At 51.3% G+C, this 16,280-nt stretch overlaps 2 protein-coding genes across 2 annotated transcripts in view; both read left to right on the plus strand.

Moving 5' to 3' along the window:
- On the plus strand, positions 1 to 9,551 carry LOC138117497 (SRSF protein kinase 3-like). Its single transcript, XM_069027862.1, has 11 exons — positions 1 to 46; positions 204 to 312; positions 793 to 880; positions 3,059 to 3,149; positions 3,398 to 3,501; positions 5,378 to 5,540; positions 6,749 to 6,834; positions 7,274 to 7,381; positions 7,817 to 7,886; positions 7,970 to 8,062; positions 9,310 to 9,551. The coding sequence occupies exons 1-11, from the start codon at positions 1 to 3 to the stop codon at positions 9,495 to 9,497; spliced, it is 1,146 nt and encodes a 381-aa protein (XP_068883963.1). The 3' UTR covers positions 9,498 to 9,551.
- Positions 9,552 to 10,606: 1,055 nt separating this feature from the next.
- Positions 10,607 to 16,280, plus strand: part of SETD5 (SET domain containing 5) — a 65,069-nt gene continuing 59,395 nt past the window's right edge. Inside the window, exon 1 of the mRNA XM_069028428.1 lies at positions 10,607 to 10,760. The gene's annotated coding sequence lies outside the window, so the exon portion shown is untranslated. The remainder of the gene's footprint in view (positions 10,761 to 16,280) is intronic.

The following is a 16,280-nucleotide window of genomic DNA, read 5'->3' on the forward strand; positions in this document are numbered from 1 at the left end:
ATGGAGGAGCAGGTGCAGCAGGAGATGCCGTCAGCCCAGTGCACAGGTCAGTCCTTGGGCATGAGGCTCCAGAGATGAGATCATGTCAGGCTCTTCCCAGGCTAGAGGAGGCCACTGGGACCTGTCAGGCTGTCCTCAGCTGCTCCTTCCGCCTGAGAGCATTTAGAGATGTCACTAATATCTCTTGGTGATGGTCCCCACAGGAGGCCACCATGCCATGAAGGAGGGAGAGATTTTCAACACGCAATACCAGGTGCTGCACAAGCTGGGCTGCGGCACCTTTGCCACTGTCTGGCTGTGCCAGGACATGAGGTGAGGGGCCAAGTGCCATTTAAGGAGGTGGGAAGGGGTGGCTGATGTCCTGGGCAGGGCTGGCCCCTTTTGAAGAAACAGCAGAGCACAGCCTGGGAGCACGCCGGACATCCCTGAGCACAGGGAAAGCCTGGCAGCAAGATCAGGGGTGCAATGAGCAGAGCTGGTCCCCATAAATCAAAGAATGTGAATGAGGTGGGATCAGCCCTTGCTCTGCATTTTCTTTTCTCATTTAGACCCTGCAGTATCCATGCTCTTTTTCTCTCCAGTCCCTTGCTGGTCCCTGGGGCAGCTGTGCTGCCAGATGCCAGCAGGAGGGATGCCCATGGGCCTGGCGCACAGCAGATCGAGGCCAAGGCTGCCTGCAGAAGGGCAGCACCCTCCCTGGAGAGCCCAGGGCTGGCTGGCTGAGAGAAAGGGAAGCGCTGCTGGTCAGGGCCACTGACATGTGTTGGCTGACAGCTGTGGTTCATTTCCCAGGAGGAAGAAACAGGTAGCTGTGAAGGTTCTGAAAAGCAGGGAAGGCTTTGCTGAGACTGCTCGGGACGAGGTTGCTTTCCTCCGCTGTGTAAGTATATTCTGTGGGTCTGTGCTTTGCTCCAGCGGATGGCCACTGAGTTCAGGTTTGAGTAGCAGCCTCAACACCCCCTCTGCCTCCAGGTCTCAGTCCAAGGAGCTAGGTGGGGAATAGGAAAAAAACCAAAAGTTGGGGAATTCATAGAAATCACCCTGGCTCAGCACTGGCCTCTGAAACAGGCACCTTTTCCTTCCTCCATGATACTGGGATATGTCGGCTGGGTCCCACTTGCCCTGTCAGCCCATTTCTTTTAACTGAGACTGAAATCCAGCAAAAAGGAGGAATCTGCAGAATGATAAGGTGGATAATCAACAGAAGAAGGTGGTAATGGTCTTAAGCAGGAGATGGGAGCATGTCTGCTGTACCTGTGCCATTCACAGAGGAGTGTCACTCAGGACATTGCTGTATCACAAGACTGATACTGAAGTAAAAGGAAATATCTGCAATAGAAAAAAATATGATGTACCAACCTAAATACAATAAACATCTGAAGTCAGAAAGCTTCTTCTGGCCTCTGCTAATGGAGCTGGTAATTAGGTGCCTGTATCTGGGTCGTAGCAAGTAGCCTTTGAAGTTGGCTTGAACTGCTAGTCCTAGAAAGCTAATGGTTACAATTCTTCAGGTTTGCTGAAATACAAAGTTACATCAGCTTCAGATGAGTAAAATCCATTAAATTCTACATTTTAAATTATTCTGTGGCCTTTCTCCAACAGGTTTGAGAAAGGTTTAGTTAACACCTGTAAATCTGTAGGCCCTATCTGAAGGGAGATGAGCCAGATGCAGTGATGCAAGAGGAAGTACCAAGTGGCATTAATTTAATGTAATCAGAGGGCTGCTTTTCTACACATCAGCAGAACCCTGTGTACAGACTGAGGCTTAGCCCTGATTTATTATTAATTCTGAGAGACACGCCTGCCCATTCAGCAGCATACAGCTGGTTCCCAGGGCTGTTCCCACCAGCACTGGGGGGTCAGTGCGTGCAGAGCTGCCAGGAGAGATGATCTGGCCTCTGCTTCCAGGGCTGCTCACTTCTGTTGTGCCAGAACAAACCTTCTAGCACTGGTGCAGGTGGATCTGGCATCTGCAAAATGAGCCAAGCCAAAACCCCACCAGTTGTGGCTGTGAAGAGAGAAAAAAACAGTATGAATTGCTGTACCAGGATCAGTGTTCTGGGAGAGCAAGCCCCTGGTGCTCCTTGTCACGCAGGTGTGTGGTGCTGGGGGTGCTGTAGCACCTGTGCCTGGAGGTTCACTCAGCACAGCACCCTGCGCCAACAGCACATGTCTAGGTGGGTGTAAGCACAAGCTGAGCACAGGGTGCTGCTTCCACTGAATGCTCCCCACGCCTGTTGCAGTTTCCAGCTGCAGATTTCTCGGGCCAAGGATGATCTTTGTGTGGGCAGGAATTCTCAGTGGATTTACCTTGAACCCTTGCAAGCCCCTGTGGGCTTCAGTACCTGCAGCCTCCTGTTACAAGAACTGTCCCCAGTTACCCATGTGCTGTGTGAAGAACCATCTCCGCTTTGGTTTTGGACCTCCTACATGCTGGATTTGAAGACCCCTGGCTCTAGTACAAAAGATGCGTTCACCCCCTCCACCACCCTTCCGCATCCTATAGATCTCTGCAGTACTTACCCACAGCCAACCCTTTTCCAGCACAAAGAAGTGGCTTCTTCCAGATGTGGAAGCTGCTCTCTACCCCGATAGGACAAGTAGCCTTCAAGTGGCCAAAGACAGCCACAAGGTCTCTGCCTCTCTGCAACCCCTTGAGAGAAATTGCTGAAGGGCTGGTGTGAGGCAAAGGAAATGGACAGCCGTTGATGCTCGGAGCAGGGAGCTGTCTTCTTGGGGGAATCCCCTTCCAGCACAAGTAGGAGCACTTTCTGGGTCTGCCTGGAGAGAATAAGCAGCAGGAAATGTGCTAGATACTGTCAGCAGGATTGGTGTGAGTTGTTTTGACACTGTGAGTGTGATGGTCCCACCTGGTCAAGAGCAAGACAAAACAAACAGAAACTCATTCATGGTTTTCCTGATGTTGTTTTCATGGGATTTGTCATGAAGTGCCAACTCCCAGAAGAGAAGGTCTGTCAGACAGGATAAAACAGGTGCAAGGTGTCCTTGTGCATATATATGTCTCTAATTGCAGCTTTCTTGGAATCCTCCCCCTCAGGTGAGCTGCATGAAGAAGAAGGACCTGGCAGGAGAAAACATTGTCTGTTTGTTAGACGACTTCAGAATGATTGGAGAGAATGGTTTCCATATCCTTCTGTGGAGAGTGCTTTTCTAGGCCAGCAAAGCCGGGGTTTACCTTGGAGAGCCACAGGATGGTGTAAACCTGAGTGCTGTGCTGCCATGAGGAGGATGAGCAGGGCTGTAGCTGGATATGGGCACATGGAGGTGGCTGGAGGGGAGAGGCTGGATTAGGAGGTATTTGGTTCCTTTGGTGAAAGGCATAGGGTTGGTGGTAACACCTTTCCCTGTTAGTGAATCCCTGACTCTTTCCCATATGTGTGCCTGGTATTTGAGGCACTGGGTCCTTCCCTCCGATGTCTGATGGGAAACTACACAGCCCAGGGACTGCCCTTGCCTTTTGTGAAAAAGTCTTTACAGCAGGTGAGAATTTAGCTGGAACTGGGCAAGGGCACCAAGGGGCTGTTGGCTGTGGGATGTGCCACAGTCTTCCTCCCAAGGGGAAGGGCATTACTTGGGTGTTACTGCCTATGCCTGCAGCCTCCTCAGGTTTGGGAAGGAGTCAGGGCCATGAAGTGGCAATAGCCTGCAGATGTACACCAGGGAGTCAGGGCTGGCACTTCTGTTCCCATCATCTCAGTAATCATTGGGTTCTCCAGCAGTTCTGCTGCTTGTAGGAGTAGCAGGGGACAAACAGCCTGCCATAGTTCTTGCTGCCTGTGGGCAAACCATCTCTGCCCTCCTGCTGCCCTGAGAAGTCCCCTCTGGCAGCAGTGCCAGACTGCTGGCATTGCCCTTGGCATCCAGCCGTGGGTAGCACTGTCTCCAGCATCTTTCTGCATGGTACCACTGAAGGCTGCTCAAGGTCTCCCTCACGTCTTTATAGGAATTTCTAAATTGCTGATTTGGTCAGCTGGTTCCCTTCCCATGTTGAGATTTTCCTGTGCAGAGCCAACTTTTCCTTCATGCCCTATAAGGATGTGTTGTGCCAATTTAAAAGATGGTGAAAACTGAGTTTCTTAAGGGCTGGCTCTGCTTAAGGAATGGGGAACCTGAGTGAGGCCTCAGAATAGTTAAAATGTACTTTCTGCCTCTTTTGCTGAGATTTATCAGAAGTCTGCACACTTGCCAAGATGAAGATTTGCTACCCTCATTCCTGTGCCCTTTTAGGGACACTAAGAAAGAAAATTGCTTCCTCCTTCATCATATTTTCTGTAATAGCCTCCCCTTTCTCTAAAGAAGCTCCACTAACACCTGAGTAAGTTACACAAAAATGTAGTGGCATTACCTCTGTGCTCCATTACATACTCAGGCTTTTGCTTGATCAATTATCTGCTTTAATTGTAAAATCTCAGATCTGTTTTCCACTTTCAGATCAGCACTGAGGCAGTATTTACTTCTGATTCATTCCAGTTTAGTTATTTAAATCTTTCCCCGGGTTTCACAGTTACCATTTAAGGCTGATATTTCCCTGGAGCTGGTGTTCATCCCAGAATAGAATTTGATAATACAGAGAATATTTACCAGTCCTTTATGACTGACCAGAGTGTTAAAAAACAAACCTAAATCTCCCCATAGCGTTTTCTCTGTTATTGATTTCTGATAGTGACTGCTCATCTCTGGTAGGTGTTGTTTATCTCTCCCCTGTGACAGGCCAGGCTCTCCCTGCTGCATCACAAGCTGTTCTTTCCCTACATGGCTCTCCTGCAGGGCCCTGAAATCCTCTCTCTGCACTCAGTCATGGTGTCTCCCCCCTCCTGTCTGGGTTATGCTGTGTCTTCTTCTTTCCTTGTATGATGGGACACCGTCCCATGCCATGTCACTGTTATTCAAATGGAAGTTGGGGGCTGGTTATAATCAGTGGGAAAGCACAGTGATCCCAGGACACAACAGCCATACACAGTTTTTTCAGGAGAAAGCTCAGCTTTGTAACTGTAATGCCTCCTCATAGCCCCATCCTTTTCCCACCTCCCTGGGCTTGCCCAGCCGTGCTGATACCTGTGGATTGTCACGCTGCCTTTTGCTGTGTCTCACCCCAAATAGCCCTTTCCTCGCTGGGCTGTCCAGGCTTCCACTTGCTCCTGGGGCTCTGCTGCCATGTGGGGTGATGGAACCCCTTGTGCCTGCTCCCACAGGCCACCCCAACAGGAAACCATTTATTGCCGATAGTTACCATCAGTGCTCAGAATGTCCCTGACTTGCACTCCCACTGTGCCTGGCAGCTCTGGCAGCTGCTGGAGCAAGGGAGGCGCTGGGGACCCTCTCAGAGCTGGTGTGACAGTGCTGCCTCATTGCCCAGGTGCTGGCAGGGCTGCACTTCCTGCACAAGTGCTGCCGCATCATCCACACAGACATCAAACCGGAGAACATCCTGCTGTATGGATGCAGCAAAAGGCTCCAAAGGCTTCTCATGGATACACTCCACTGCGACCAGGGAACAGAAGTGAGGCTAAAGGGAGCAGGTGAGCACTCCAGAGCTTTTTTAACATGAAAATGGACTTAGGTGTTTATTGGCAGGAAGGAAATGAGAGGCAGGAGGTACAGATACCTTAGGAAAGGTTCACATCTCCTGCAACAGCCAGTACAAAACATTACAGCCAGTATAAAACATTACAGCCAGCTTATGCTGCTGAAAGGCCTTTCCTTTCTCTGCTTAACACAAACACCAGGCTGGGCTTGAGGCACCTACAGAAATGTGGTCCTGCAGGTGGGTTTGTATGAAGGACAACTACAAGTCACAGATACCTGTTAACAGCCCCACCACGACCTCGGAGCTCACTCTCAAGGCTTCAGGTATAGGACAGTTCCCCAAGTCTGGTGTTTTCAGCTACTGAAAGGTTTACATACAAAATAGCTTCATCAGAAAGCTGTACGACACTCTTGCTCTTTATTTCCCTCATTTCTGAGGTTTGTAGGAGACTTGTATGTGCTGCTAATCTTCAAGGCCTTTTGAGACATAATTTATTTGCAGAGAATGGTGTGACTATTGAATAAGATGTAGGGCTGGAGAGTTTCTCAAGAGATTAGCTCGTCTCCCAGCAATGAGACCTTTCATAATATCCTTGCACTGTGTTCTCCTGCGAGCATTTCTCCCATGACAGTGCTGTTTTGTCTCTCAAACTCTGGGGCAATCAATGAATGCTAAATTAGTGACCAAGTCTTTTGCTCAGAGCAGAAAAGCACAATATTAAGCATAGGGTGACAGCTCACTGTAAAGCACTAAACCAGGAATTACCCTTTTCTGGGATCATATAAAAGTGTAACCTTCACACTGCTTGCCAAGGAGGCTATGTCCAAGGTCTGTGACAGCCAGGGCTGCTGAAGGCTGAGCAATTACAGATGTTTTGGTTCTGACTGGTGCTCTCCTCTGGGCCCACAGTAATTTAACTTTGGAGCTAGAGGAACCCTGCAGCAGGACAAGAGCACGTAGTCACATTGTTCCACTCCGAGCTACTATTGTCCCAGACGTTCTCTTAGGTTTTTACTGGATACCAGGTCCTCTTTTGTGTTCCCTCAAAAAACAGAGGTGGCCTTTGATTTATGATAAAAAGTATTTAGGACCTTTTAGGCTGAGAAACTTTGAAAGAAGGCAGACATGCCTCTCCTGTGGTAGGTGGTGTGTACCTGCTGGTTCAAAAAGACCTGATTTCTCTTTATCCTTTCCATCTAGGAGGTGATCTTGGTAATCAGTTGGAAGAACCTGATTTAATGAGCATAGAAGTGAAAATTGCAGATCTAGGAAGCGCATGCTGGACAGTGAGTCTGTTCCGAGTCCCAATCCCATGACAATGTGGGACGCTGTGTGCTTCTTTCCATCCCACACCGTGTGTCTGTCCCTTTACAGCTGAACAGCTATTTCAGAGATGCTGATATGGGGGGTGTTATGTTCGGCACTCTCAGCTCCGAGCTGCACACTGTCTTCCTGAGACACCGTCAACTTTGGACGCTTCTCCAGCTCGCAGTTAGTCCCTACAATCAGACATTTAAAACTATATTCAGTGTGAAATGGTGGAAGGTAGATTTCCCCCTGGTGTCAGTGTGGCCAGGAATGTGCTGGCCATGCCCTGCGCAGAGCTGAGAACACTCATTCAGTCGTGTCCCCAGTGTCCCCTCACTGCATGAGAAGCTTGTGACCACCAGCATTGCTGTGACTGGTTTAGGGACACCAGCCACAGGGAGTTTGTTTCTGTTTTAGTACAAGCCTTTTTCCAAGGAGATACAGACCCAGCCATACCGTGCCCTGGAAGTGCTTCTTGGATTAGACTACAGCACTCCTGTGGATATCTGGAGCACGGCCTGCCTGGTAGGACTGGGGAAAACGCTGTGCCTGTAGGGGAGGTGACAGACATTACGTGGCCAGGGCAGCATGTCCTTAGCATCCACCTATCCATGTAAAGAAAGCTGCCTTGCTGAGAAGGCAAGAGGGGCTGTTAGCACTCATTCGCTTTAGCGCAAAAGTCTGCAGCTGGTAAAACCCACTCCTAATTAGTTTAAGATCTAAAGCAATTCACACTCCATGCAGGTTAGCTCATAGGATTGCCTGAATCAGGCACATGCTGCTTTTCATCCTGATGGAGTTAAAGGTGCTGTTTCACTGTTGTACAGATGAAGCCAGTGTGAGTATTTACGAATTTTAGGATGAGTTTTGTGTGATAGAGAGGGAAATTGGTACTATCAGTTAGCGGGGGAGGAAAACTCCAAGACAATTAGTGAATTAACAGTGCTACTCCATTTCTAGGCATTTGAAATGGCAACTGGGGAGTGTCTATTTGATCCTCAACCTGGGAAATACTTCTCTAGAGATGATGGTAAGACTCCATGAGTTTTATTCATTTCACTGACAGAAGTGCCACAGTCTGTATCTAAATTTGTCTTCTCTCCCTCCATCTAGATCATGTTGCTCGCATTATTGAACTCCTGGGAAGAATTCCTCCTCAAATTGTTTTCTCATGGAACAAGTCAACAAAATTTTTCAGCAGGCCAGGTAAGAACTGGCATAAGGAAGTTTATTTTAAAAGTCACTGTGGACCTCTGACACATTTGTACTCAGCTCATGCTGAACTCAAGCAAAGTTACTCATATAATGCAGGCTAAAAGCAGGGATGGAACACAAATGGAAATTTGATAAAGAGCAGTAACACTCCCTGCCCTGCCTATCTTTGCAATCATAAACATTCCAGGGATGAATGCAAAATCAAAAAAACGGTCATAGCAAACACCCAACAGGGACAGCATTTCCATTCTTTCTCCTTTGGATTTGGAGAGAATGGAAGTACAGATAGGAAACAGCTCCATGCCAGGAAGGCTGAAGAGTGTGTAACAAGCTGGTTTTCACCTGTTCACTGGCAGAGAACAATGATGACCAGGAATAGGACACTCATATCCCTCCAGTGTGGCTGCTATATTTAGTCTTCTGTCCCAACTGTAACATCTGTTTTATTCTCCTCAGTTCCTTTCCCTTTGACCCAAGAATCTTGAAACCCTTGTCTTTGACCACAAGGCACCATGACTTCACCCTTCTACAATTTGGCCCATCATCCTTTTCTGTTTTCATGTTCATCAGCCTACCCACAGCTCATTCAGTGCTTAGTGCTAGTCCCATGCTGGAACTCAACAAGCACCTCTCTGCACATCCATACGCTTTGCTCACACTTATGTCTACTATGGCGTTTAAAAGAAATGAGTCAAAATTAGTTCTACATTCACTCACCCTGTGAACCAACCTGTCCTGACCACACATGCCTAACTTGAATCACTGCATTTACACCATGCACTCCCCAGGAGGAGGGTTGCTTCTCACTCAGTCAGACACTCTGCTGGGCCCCACAGAGCTGGCTGGCACAAGACTAATTCAACAGGAGTGTCTTGCAAGCTCTGACACTGAAACAGCATGATGCATCCGGGTGCCTGTGGGCAGGCGCAGGGTACAAGCAGCAATGGCTGTGGCATGGTTATTCTGGGAACACTTTGTGCATTCTTAGCACGTTCTCAGCTAAGAAAAGTACTCAGGAACAGGGAGACTCCAAACGCTAGCTTGGAAAGGTGGCTCCTGAGAAACACCCGACAGCCAAACCTGCAAGGGGCAGCGCAGGTGCAGCCCACAGAGATAATTCCAGGGTGAAGGCAGCGATCTTTCAGGATGCTTTGGGTTAATTGTGAGGCGAGGCGAGGCGCGGCAGTCTCAGCCGCGCAGGTGTGACTGAGGCGCTGTGCCCACGCTGTCTCTGCCAGGCGCGCTCCTGCGGCTCTCCCGGCTCTCCCCCCGTAGCCTCCCCGGCATCCTGGCGGACCGGCACGGCTGGACACCGCGGGAGGCGGCCGCCTTCGCCGCCTTCCTGCTGCCCGCGCTGCACTACGCGCCCGAGCGCCGCGCCAGCGCCGCGCAGAGCCTGCGGCACGCCTGGATCGCCGCACCGTGACCGGACGCGGCTCTCCCCGCCCCGCGCCTCCGCGGGACCAGCCGCAGCGGCCGCACCGCCCTCCCGCGGGGGTGGCGGGGCCGGACCGGCTGCCACTGAGGGGGGGGCGGGGGCGGCTGCCCGCCCGCAACTCCCGAAGCGCCGCCTCTGCCGAGCGACCCGGAGCGGGCTGGCGGCTGCGCAGCCCCCGGCGCGATCCCGCGGCTCCCTCCGCGCCCGGGCTCCACTCCCTTCCTCCCGCGTCCCTGCAGTGCTGCGGCCCGCACGCATCGCTCACTGCGAGCAGACGCGAACTGGGCGGAGCCCCTCGGCCGAGCCCCTCGGCCGAGCGCGGGCACCGAGCGCCGCGGGGCCCCTCCTGCCCGGCTCGGCCGCCCCTCCTACCGCGGAGGAGCCCTCCCTCCCTCCGCCTCACTGCCCCGCGGCCTTTGTTCGGGGCTCCAGGGACGGGGAGCGGCCAGCTGTGGGTGCGCTGGCCCCGCCGGCCCGGCCGGAGGAGGGGCGGTCTCGGCCCCGGGCGGCCCCGCCGGGACTCCGCGACGGGACCCCCCCGCCCAGCCCCCTTCCCCCTCTGCCCCGCGCGCGCGGACGTGCCGCGCGGCAGGCCCGGCGCGCGAGACGCCGCGCATGCGCCCTGCGCCCCCCTCCGCCCAGGTTCCCGGCCCCCCGCACCGCCCCTTCGTTCTGCCACGTGTCCCGACGCGGGAGTCGCCCCGCGCCGAGCGATCGCGCCCCGCCGGCCCCGCCCCTCGGCACGTAGCGCGGCTCGCCCGGCGGGCGCTACCGCAGCCCGCCCGCCCCGCACCGCGTCGACGCTGCCGGCGGCCGCCCCCCTCCGCCCCGCGCCGAGTGGCAGCGCCGCGCACCAATGGGACGCCGCGACCGTGGGGCGCGCGGCGGGGCGGGCACGTGGAGCCCAATGAGGCCGCAGCAAGGGCGGGGCAGCGAGGAGAGCTCGCCAATGGCGAAGGCGGGTGGGCGGGGCGGTGGCGGCGGCGGGCGCCCCGGCGGGGCGGGACGCGGCGCCGTGACAGCCAACGGGAAGCGGGGTGGGCGTGCCCGGGGCGCCCCTGGCGCCGGCGCCGGGAATCCCCGTGCGCCCAGTGCCGTTTCCGCCCGGCCCGGGGAGAAGCCGCCGCCGCTGCCGGGGGAGGGGCCGCCGCTGCCGCGGCCGAGCGCTCGCTCTCACCGGCTGCCCGGGACACGCCGTGGCGCCGAGCCGGGCCTGGTGCCGCGTAGGGGCCCGGGGAACGGGCCGGCCAGGTAGGCGCGGGCGGGCGGGAACCGGCCGTACCCGGCGGCGGGAGGGAACGCTGGGGCGGGCGGCTGGGCGGGCGGCCGCGGGGGTCTCCTGGCGCGGCTCGCGGCCTGACGCTCTGCTCTGCGCTGCCTTGGCAGCCCGGTCGGCAGCGCCCCGCCGTGCCCCCGGAGGCCCGGCCCCAGCTGACCCGGTCCGGCTCGGTGTGCGGGCGTCATGGCGGGCCCGGCGGTGCGCGGGCTCGGGACGTTGGTGGCCGGTGCAGTGCCGGGGCCGGGGCCGGGGCTGGAGCGGCGCTTTGTCGGTGAAGGCGAGCGCCGAGGAAGCCCCGCTGCAGCCCGGCCTTCTCCGCGCTCCCGTGTCCCCGCATTGTCCCGAGGGGCCGCGGGGGTCGTTGTCCGGCTCGGGGCAGCCTCCGGGCCCCGTCTGCCTGCCCCGAACCGCCAGCCTCTCCAGGCCTCGGGGGAGGCGGTGTTTGACCTGCATTTTCTGCTTTCTCATGGTGCCCGTGCGGCGCCTTCCTCCGTAACCCCCGCTCCCGGCGCCGGCGGCTGCAGCGCGGATCCTCCCGCATTTCCTCGCCCGCCACCGCCGCCGCAGGGGGGGTTCCCCGCCGCCCTACCCGCGCCCCGGCCCCGCTCCGACTCCCGACGGCATTGGCAAGGTCACTGTCGCCCGGCAGATCGTCCTTGGGTGCCGGTGACCGGAGTTCACCGCCGGGCCGAGTGGGGAAGCGGCGCCGGGCAGTGTCTCGCCGTCTCGGGGGGAGGGAGCGAGGCGAGGCCGCGTGTGGCCCTCTGGAAGCGGGGAAATGGGTGAGGCAGTGAAAGGGGGTTCGCAGGCCCTTCCCGGCCGTGTCCTCGTGTCCCTCTGACACCGGCTGAGATCCTGGGTGTGCTGTTGGGGGGGAAGAGGGTGTTCTGCGGGGCTGGAGAGGTCACGGGGTGCTGCAGGGCTCCTGTGGCTGCTGCGGGCTCGGGCCATGATGTAATGAGAGCGTTGGGGGCGAATCCCTCTCCTTGGGTGAGAGAAGAACTTGATGTTGGTGTCTGATGGTGTGCTAATACATTATGGATTTCAGGCAGTTGCCCCCACCATGGCTGGGTGTTGCTGCCAGAATCTAAATCCAAAAAAGGAATTTCTTATTTTTTCAACAATCAGAGATTCCTCTTTTCACTTTTATAGGAAATACTAGGATTTCTTTTTTTCTGCTTCTTGTGGTTGACCCAGGAAGTCGTCTTGTTGCCAGCCTTCTGGGGTTTTTTTTGCTGTAGAGGTGCAGGGAGGAGGGTGTTGCTGTGCTCTGGATCCTGTGGGTAAGCGTTGAAGGCAGTGACAGCAGCTGCTGTTGGCTCTGGAGCTCTGGTTGCTATGAGAGAAGCTTCACTAGACTTGGCTGCTATCTCCAGGGAAGGACAGCAGAGCAGCCTCCATTAGTGTGGTGGTGGAGGGATGGCTGGCTCACGTTCAGCAAAGGGCTTTACTTTTTGGGCTGTTTCCACAGGCCTAAAGCAGGAATAGGGGTATGTTTTGGTCCTGTGGGACAAAAACGTCCAAGGTGGGTTTCATCGCTGTTCTTGAGTTAATGGAATTGCATTGAAGTGTGGGTTGGAAACCCTGAGTTACCCTTTCCACATATTTTGGTCTGTGTGAAAAGTAGGGCAGCGAGAATTGATATGATCTTCCTGTGAAGTGAAGGCTGCAGTTGTGTCTCTTTTGAACTCCAGTCTCCTTCCCAGCCAGTAACAGAGCCAGATGCTTTTCTTATTGTTTGTATGTCTCCTTCCTCCCCTTCCAGCGCCTGGGCCCCACTTGCCTTATTGACTGGAATTTCTGCTGTGTGCAGTGGGTGTGTGCAGCAGACACCAGCCTGCTAGTGCTGAGGAGGGATTTTCCATTCACAGACCAGGGAACTGTCAAAATAAAGGCCCAACTCAACTTTGGGACTGGAAACAGAAAGTGGGGAGAGGAGTTTCCCTCTGCTGCAGAGTACAGTTTATTCTCTGAGCTTCTTATGTGCTTGTATGTCAAAATGTATAGGAAATGTTGCCCTGCTGTGGAATAGGGAGGTGAAACTCCTGTGAATAATGGGAAAGATTCCTCCCTTTCGGTTGACTCAAATGCTTGAAGGAACAGTTTGCAGGAGGCCATTTTTGACGTGACTCTGTATTGTGGAATCTGCCAGCTCCCATCCACACTCTGTCTGCCTGACTGCAATAGCTTCCTTTTTTTTTTTTTTTTTTTTTCTTCCAGGAAGAATGGGTGCCTTTCTTATCTGCTTAACTAACCATTTGGCACTGGCCACTGTCTGTATGATATTGTGCTGTCGAGTTGGAGCTATCAGCATATTCCAGTGCAATTGTTAGAGATGAAACTGTTAGTTGAGGTATGCAGCATGGGAATACATTAGCATTAGAAAACACTACCATCTTTGTAAACTAACACCTATCATGGGGAGCCCCTTGCCCTGGCCTGAGTTACCCAACTCAGAATTACTATGAGCTCGAAGCAAAAAATTCCAGGACCAGAATAATGTGAGAGAGATTAAAATATGCCCTTAAATCCGCTTGACTGGCAGCAATCATGTGGTAGATGCCAAACACTGAGTAGCTTTTATATTTGAGGATCTGTAGCACCCAAATTGCCTCACAAGGTGGGGTGAGCAACTTTTAACCCCCCCCTAAAACACATCGGTCTCTGGGCCTGGAGGTGTCATCTGCTGCCTATCTTGGAGTGATGTGACACCAGTACTGAACTCTGGATTTTGTGAGTATGAAACCTGCTGCTTGGTTTGATGAAATACAGAAAGTGATCTTCATGATCCCTTAGTCTTTGTTTACAGACTCTCTGTAGGCTGTTTACAGTCTCTCTGTAAGTTATAATGGGGAATTGGTCCATTGCTTCACATTCTGCTGGATAACTGGCACTGCTTTGACAAGGCCCTGGCTCTTCGTTTTACTGTCATATCCCAAGTGACCTGAAAGTAATATTCCTTAGATGATATTGTCTGAGATTTCCCCACTGCAAGGTGGGGTGATGTACATTTAAATCACTTTTTAGAAAGATCCTCAGTTACAGCAAGACTTTATTTTAAAACTAATAGGTCAAAGTTGAAAAAGCACAGGAAAAAGATGGCATTGAACTGGAATCTCAGAACATGCAAAAGTTATGCTCTTTTTTTCTGGGAGGAGAAAACCCAACCAGCAATCAGTGATTTAAATTTTCCAAATGTTCCTTGAAGTAAAAAAAAAAAAAATTAAATTCAAACTTCTAGGTGCAAAGTGTGCAAGGGAGAACTAAATGTGTGATGTCCCAGCCATATAATTTATTCGTCTGTCCAGTCTATGCTTTCTCTCATTTTGGATGATCAGACTTTTACAAACTTGCGTTGAATGATGTGATGAGATAAAAATGTTTCTATCTATTCTGGCAATACTAAAACAAACATAATGACTGTTCAGAGGTTTGAAAATTCAAAAATCATTGTTCTCATGACATTATTACTGTATTACAAAAGCACATTTGTGTTTTTACTCTGGTGCTGTTTGTGTGTGTAACTCTGAAATTTTGCCAATGAAATGCTGTGTTGTGTGCAGTGTATGAGAAAGATGGCAATAGGCAAAGTGTTCTTTATGTGTGCAAGATGTAGTAGCAGTGCTTGAGTTGAAAGTGTTAAACATGTGCGTAAATGTATAGCATGTAAGTTAAGTCTCAGTTGCCCCTATGAAACTTAAGCTGCTATTTGATTTTAAAATAAAGATTTTGTTGTGTTTTACTTGTCTATTTAGTTTTTTTTCCTCTCTTCCAAATTAAAAGAAAAATAGCTGTGGATATTACAGCTGTTACAGATACTACAGCCAGTCTTTGGCTCCCATGACCGACTTGTGGCAAGAGTTAGTGCACCGTAAGTTTGCACTTGCATTTTTAGGGACGGGTTTGTATAAATCTGTCTTAACCTAAACCTTTTGCTTATTTTCATCATGGAAAAAGCACCAGACCATAATGCAGCAACAGTTTAGCCTTTTGAAACCGTGTGAGCTGAGATTTTTTTTCCACTTTTTCCTTTTAATTCCTTATTGAAGTTGCTGGGGGGTTCTTGGTTGGGGTTTTTTTTTTCCACAGGATTTGCTTTTTTGGTGGCAATTTTCCAGTATTCCTGTAGCAAATCAGCCGAGCTGCGGCCCCTGTCCCTGCTGAGCAGGGAGAATGTGCAGTGCTCCAGGCCTCCCCGCTGAGCTCACGCAGGGGTGGGACTTGCTAAGCTGCTGAAATCGCAGCTAATGCCCACTGAGCATGCTGCGAAACAGTTTTTCAACTGCTGCTAGTTTAAATTTTTTTTCTTCTATAATTAGCAAAGATGCTCTTTGTCTTGAAGGATGATCTACAGGACAAGTCAGGAGGTTCTGGTTCATCGTCCCCCTTTCCCCCACCCGAGCCAGTGGTGAAGTAGTATTTTCCTGTAACAAAAATAGCTAAAGGGATTTTTCCCTCACTTCAACTGATGAGTCTGAACTTGAAAAGATGTAGCCCAAAAAAAGAAATCTTCAGTGAATAATAGCCTTAATGCTAGTTTTTCTTGCCACAAATCCTATAGGAGCATCAATATGGTTGTTTAAATTGTAAATCTGCATCATTCTGATCCTTAAATGTAATTTAAATGTTGAAACACATAGAACAAACAAACTATATTTTAAATAATATATTTGAGAAAGAAAATCTTTCTTGGTGAGTTTTATTTTCCTCCTGCCAAACACACACAAACCCCAATTATTTTAATGAGCAGTATGGGAAATATTCAGCAAAGTGTACTGATGTGTTCAGACTCAAAGGTGGAAAAATGTGGGAGGATTTGTCAGCAGTTTGAGTGGCAAGCTTTTAGTGAGCGGGAGAAGTAATTGCTTTTGTGGTCAGGAATCTAATAGTCCCACATTCACCAAACACGAAGAAAAAAGGGGGAATGAAGAGAGAGGAACGTAGAAGAGTGGCATTGAGAAATGGTCAGGAATTTGGCTTTTAGAGTGAAGTTCAGGAATGATCTGTTGTTTATGCTAAAGTGTAATCCTTATAAACTTGATAACGTAGACAGGTCTTGCATTCCTCCCTGAGGGTCACAGAAGGGCTAAGTTTAGCAAAGGGGAGGTATCCCAAACACTCAGATCTATCTAGTTTTCAAGACAGCAAACTTTTCTGTTTTCATCCTGTTCTAAACAAACCTAGTTTTTTGGTGTGGGTTTTTTTTTTTTTTCACTTACAAGCAGCCTTTTGAGGCTGAATGTGAGTTAGCTTTAAAACCAAAATGCCCTAAAATATTTTGAAGTAATTTCATAGTAGAAAGGTCACGGTGCTTTTGATGTGTTCATATTTAGAGCATGATTACAATTGCAATCATACACATTGACAAGAAGATATTGTCTGGATTTGGTAGCTGCTCATTTAGTGACTCAGGCCTATTCCTGTTGTCCTCACAGAACTCATACCAGGGTTTTCTTCTCCAGCCTTGTTGATTTACAGGACAAAATGTTTTC

Source organism: Aphelocoma coerulescens, chromosome 12 (assembly GCF_041296385.1).
Source record: "Aphelocoma coerulescens isolate FSJ_1873_10779 chromosome 12, UR_Acoe_1.0, whole genome shotgun sequence".
NCBI lineage: Eukaryota > Metazoa > Chordata > Aves > Passeriformes > Corvidae > Aphelocoma > Aphelocoma coerulescens.

Excerpts from the sequence above, each read along its gene's own strand:
- LOC138117497 (XM_069027862.1), top strand. The coding sequence starts at position 1 with ATGGAGGAGCAGGTGCAGCAGGAGATGCCGTCAGCCCAGTGCACAG. Across the intron at positions 3,502-5,377 it reads TGAAAAAGTCTTTACAGCAG|GTGCTGGCAGGGCTGCACTT; the intron begins GTGAGAATTTAG and ends CTCATTGCCCAG. Across the intron at positions 6,835-7,273 it reads TAGGAAGCGCATGCTGGACA|TACAAGCCTTTTTCCAAGGA; the intron begins GTGAGTCTGTTC and ends TTTCTGTTTTAG.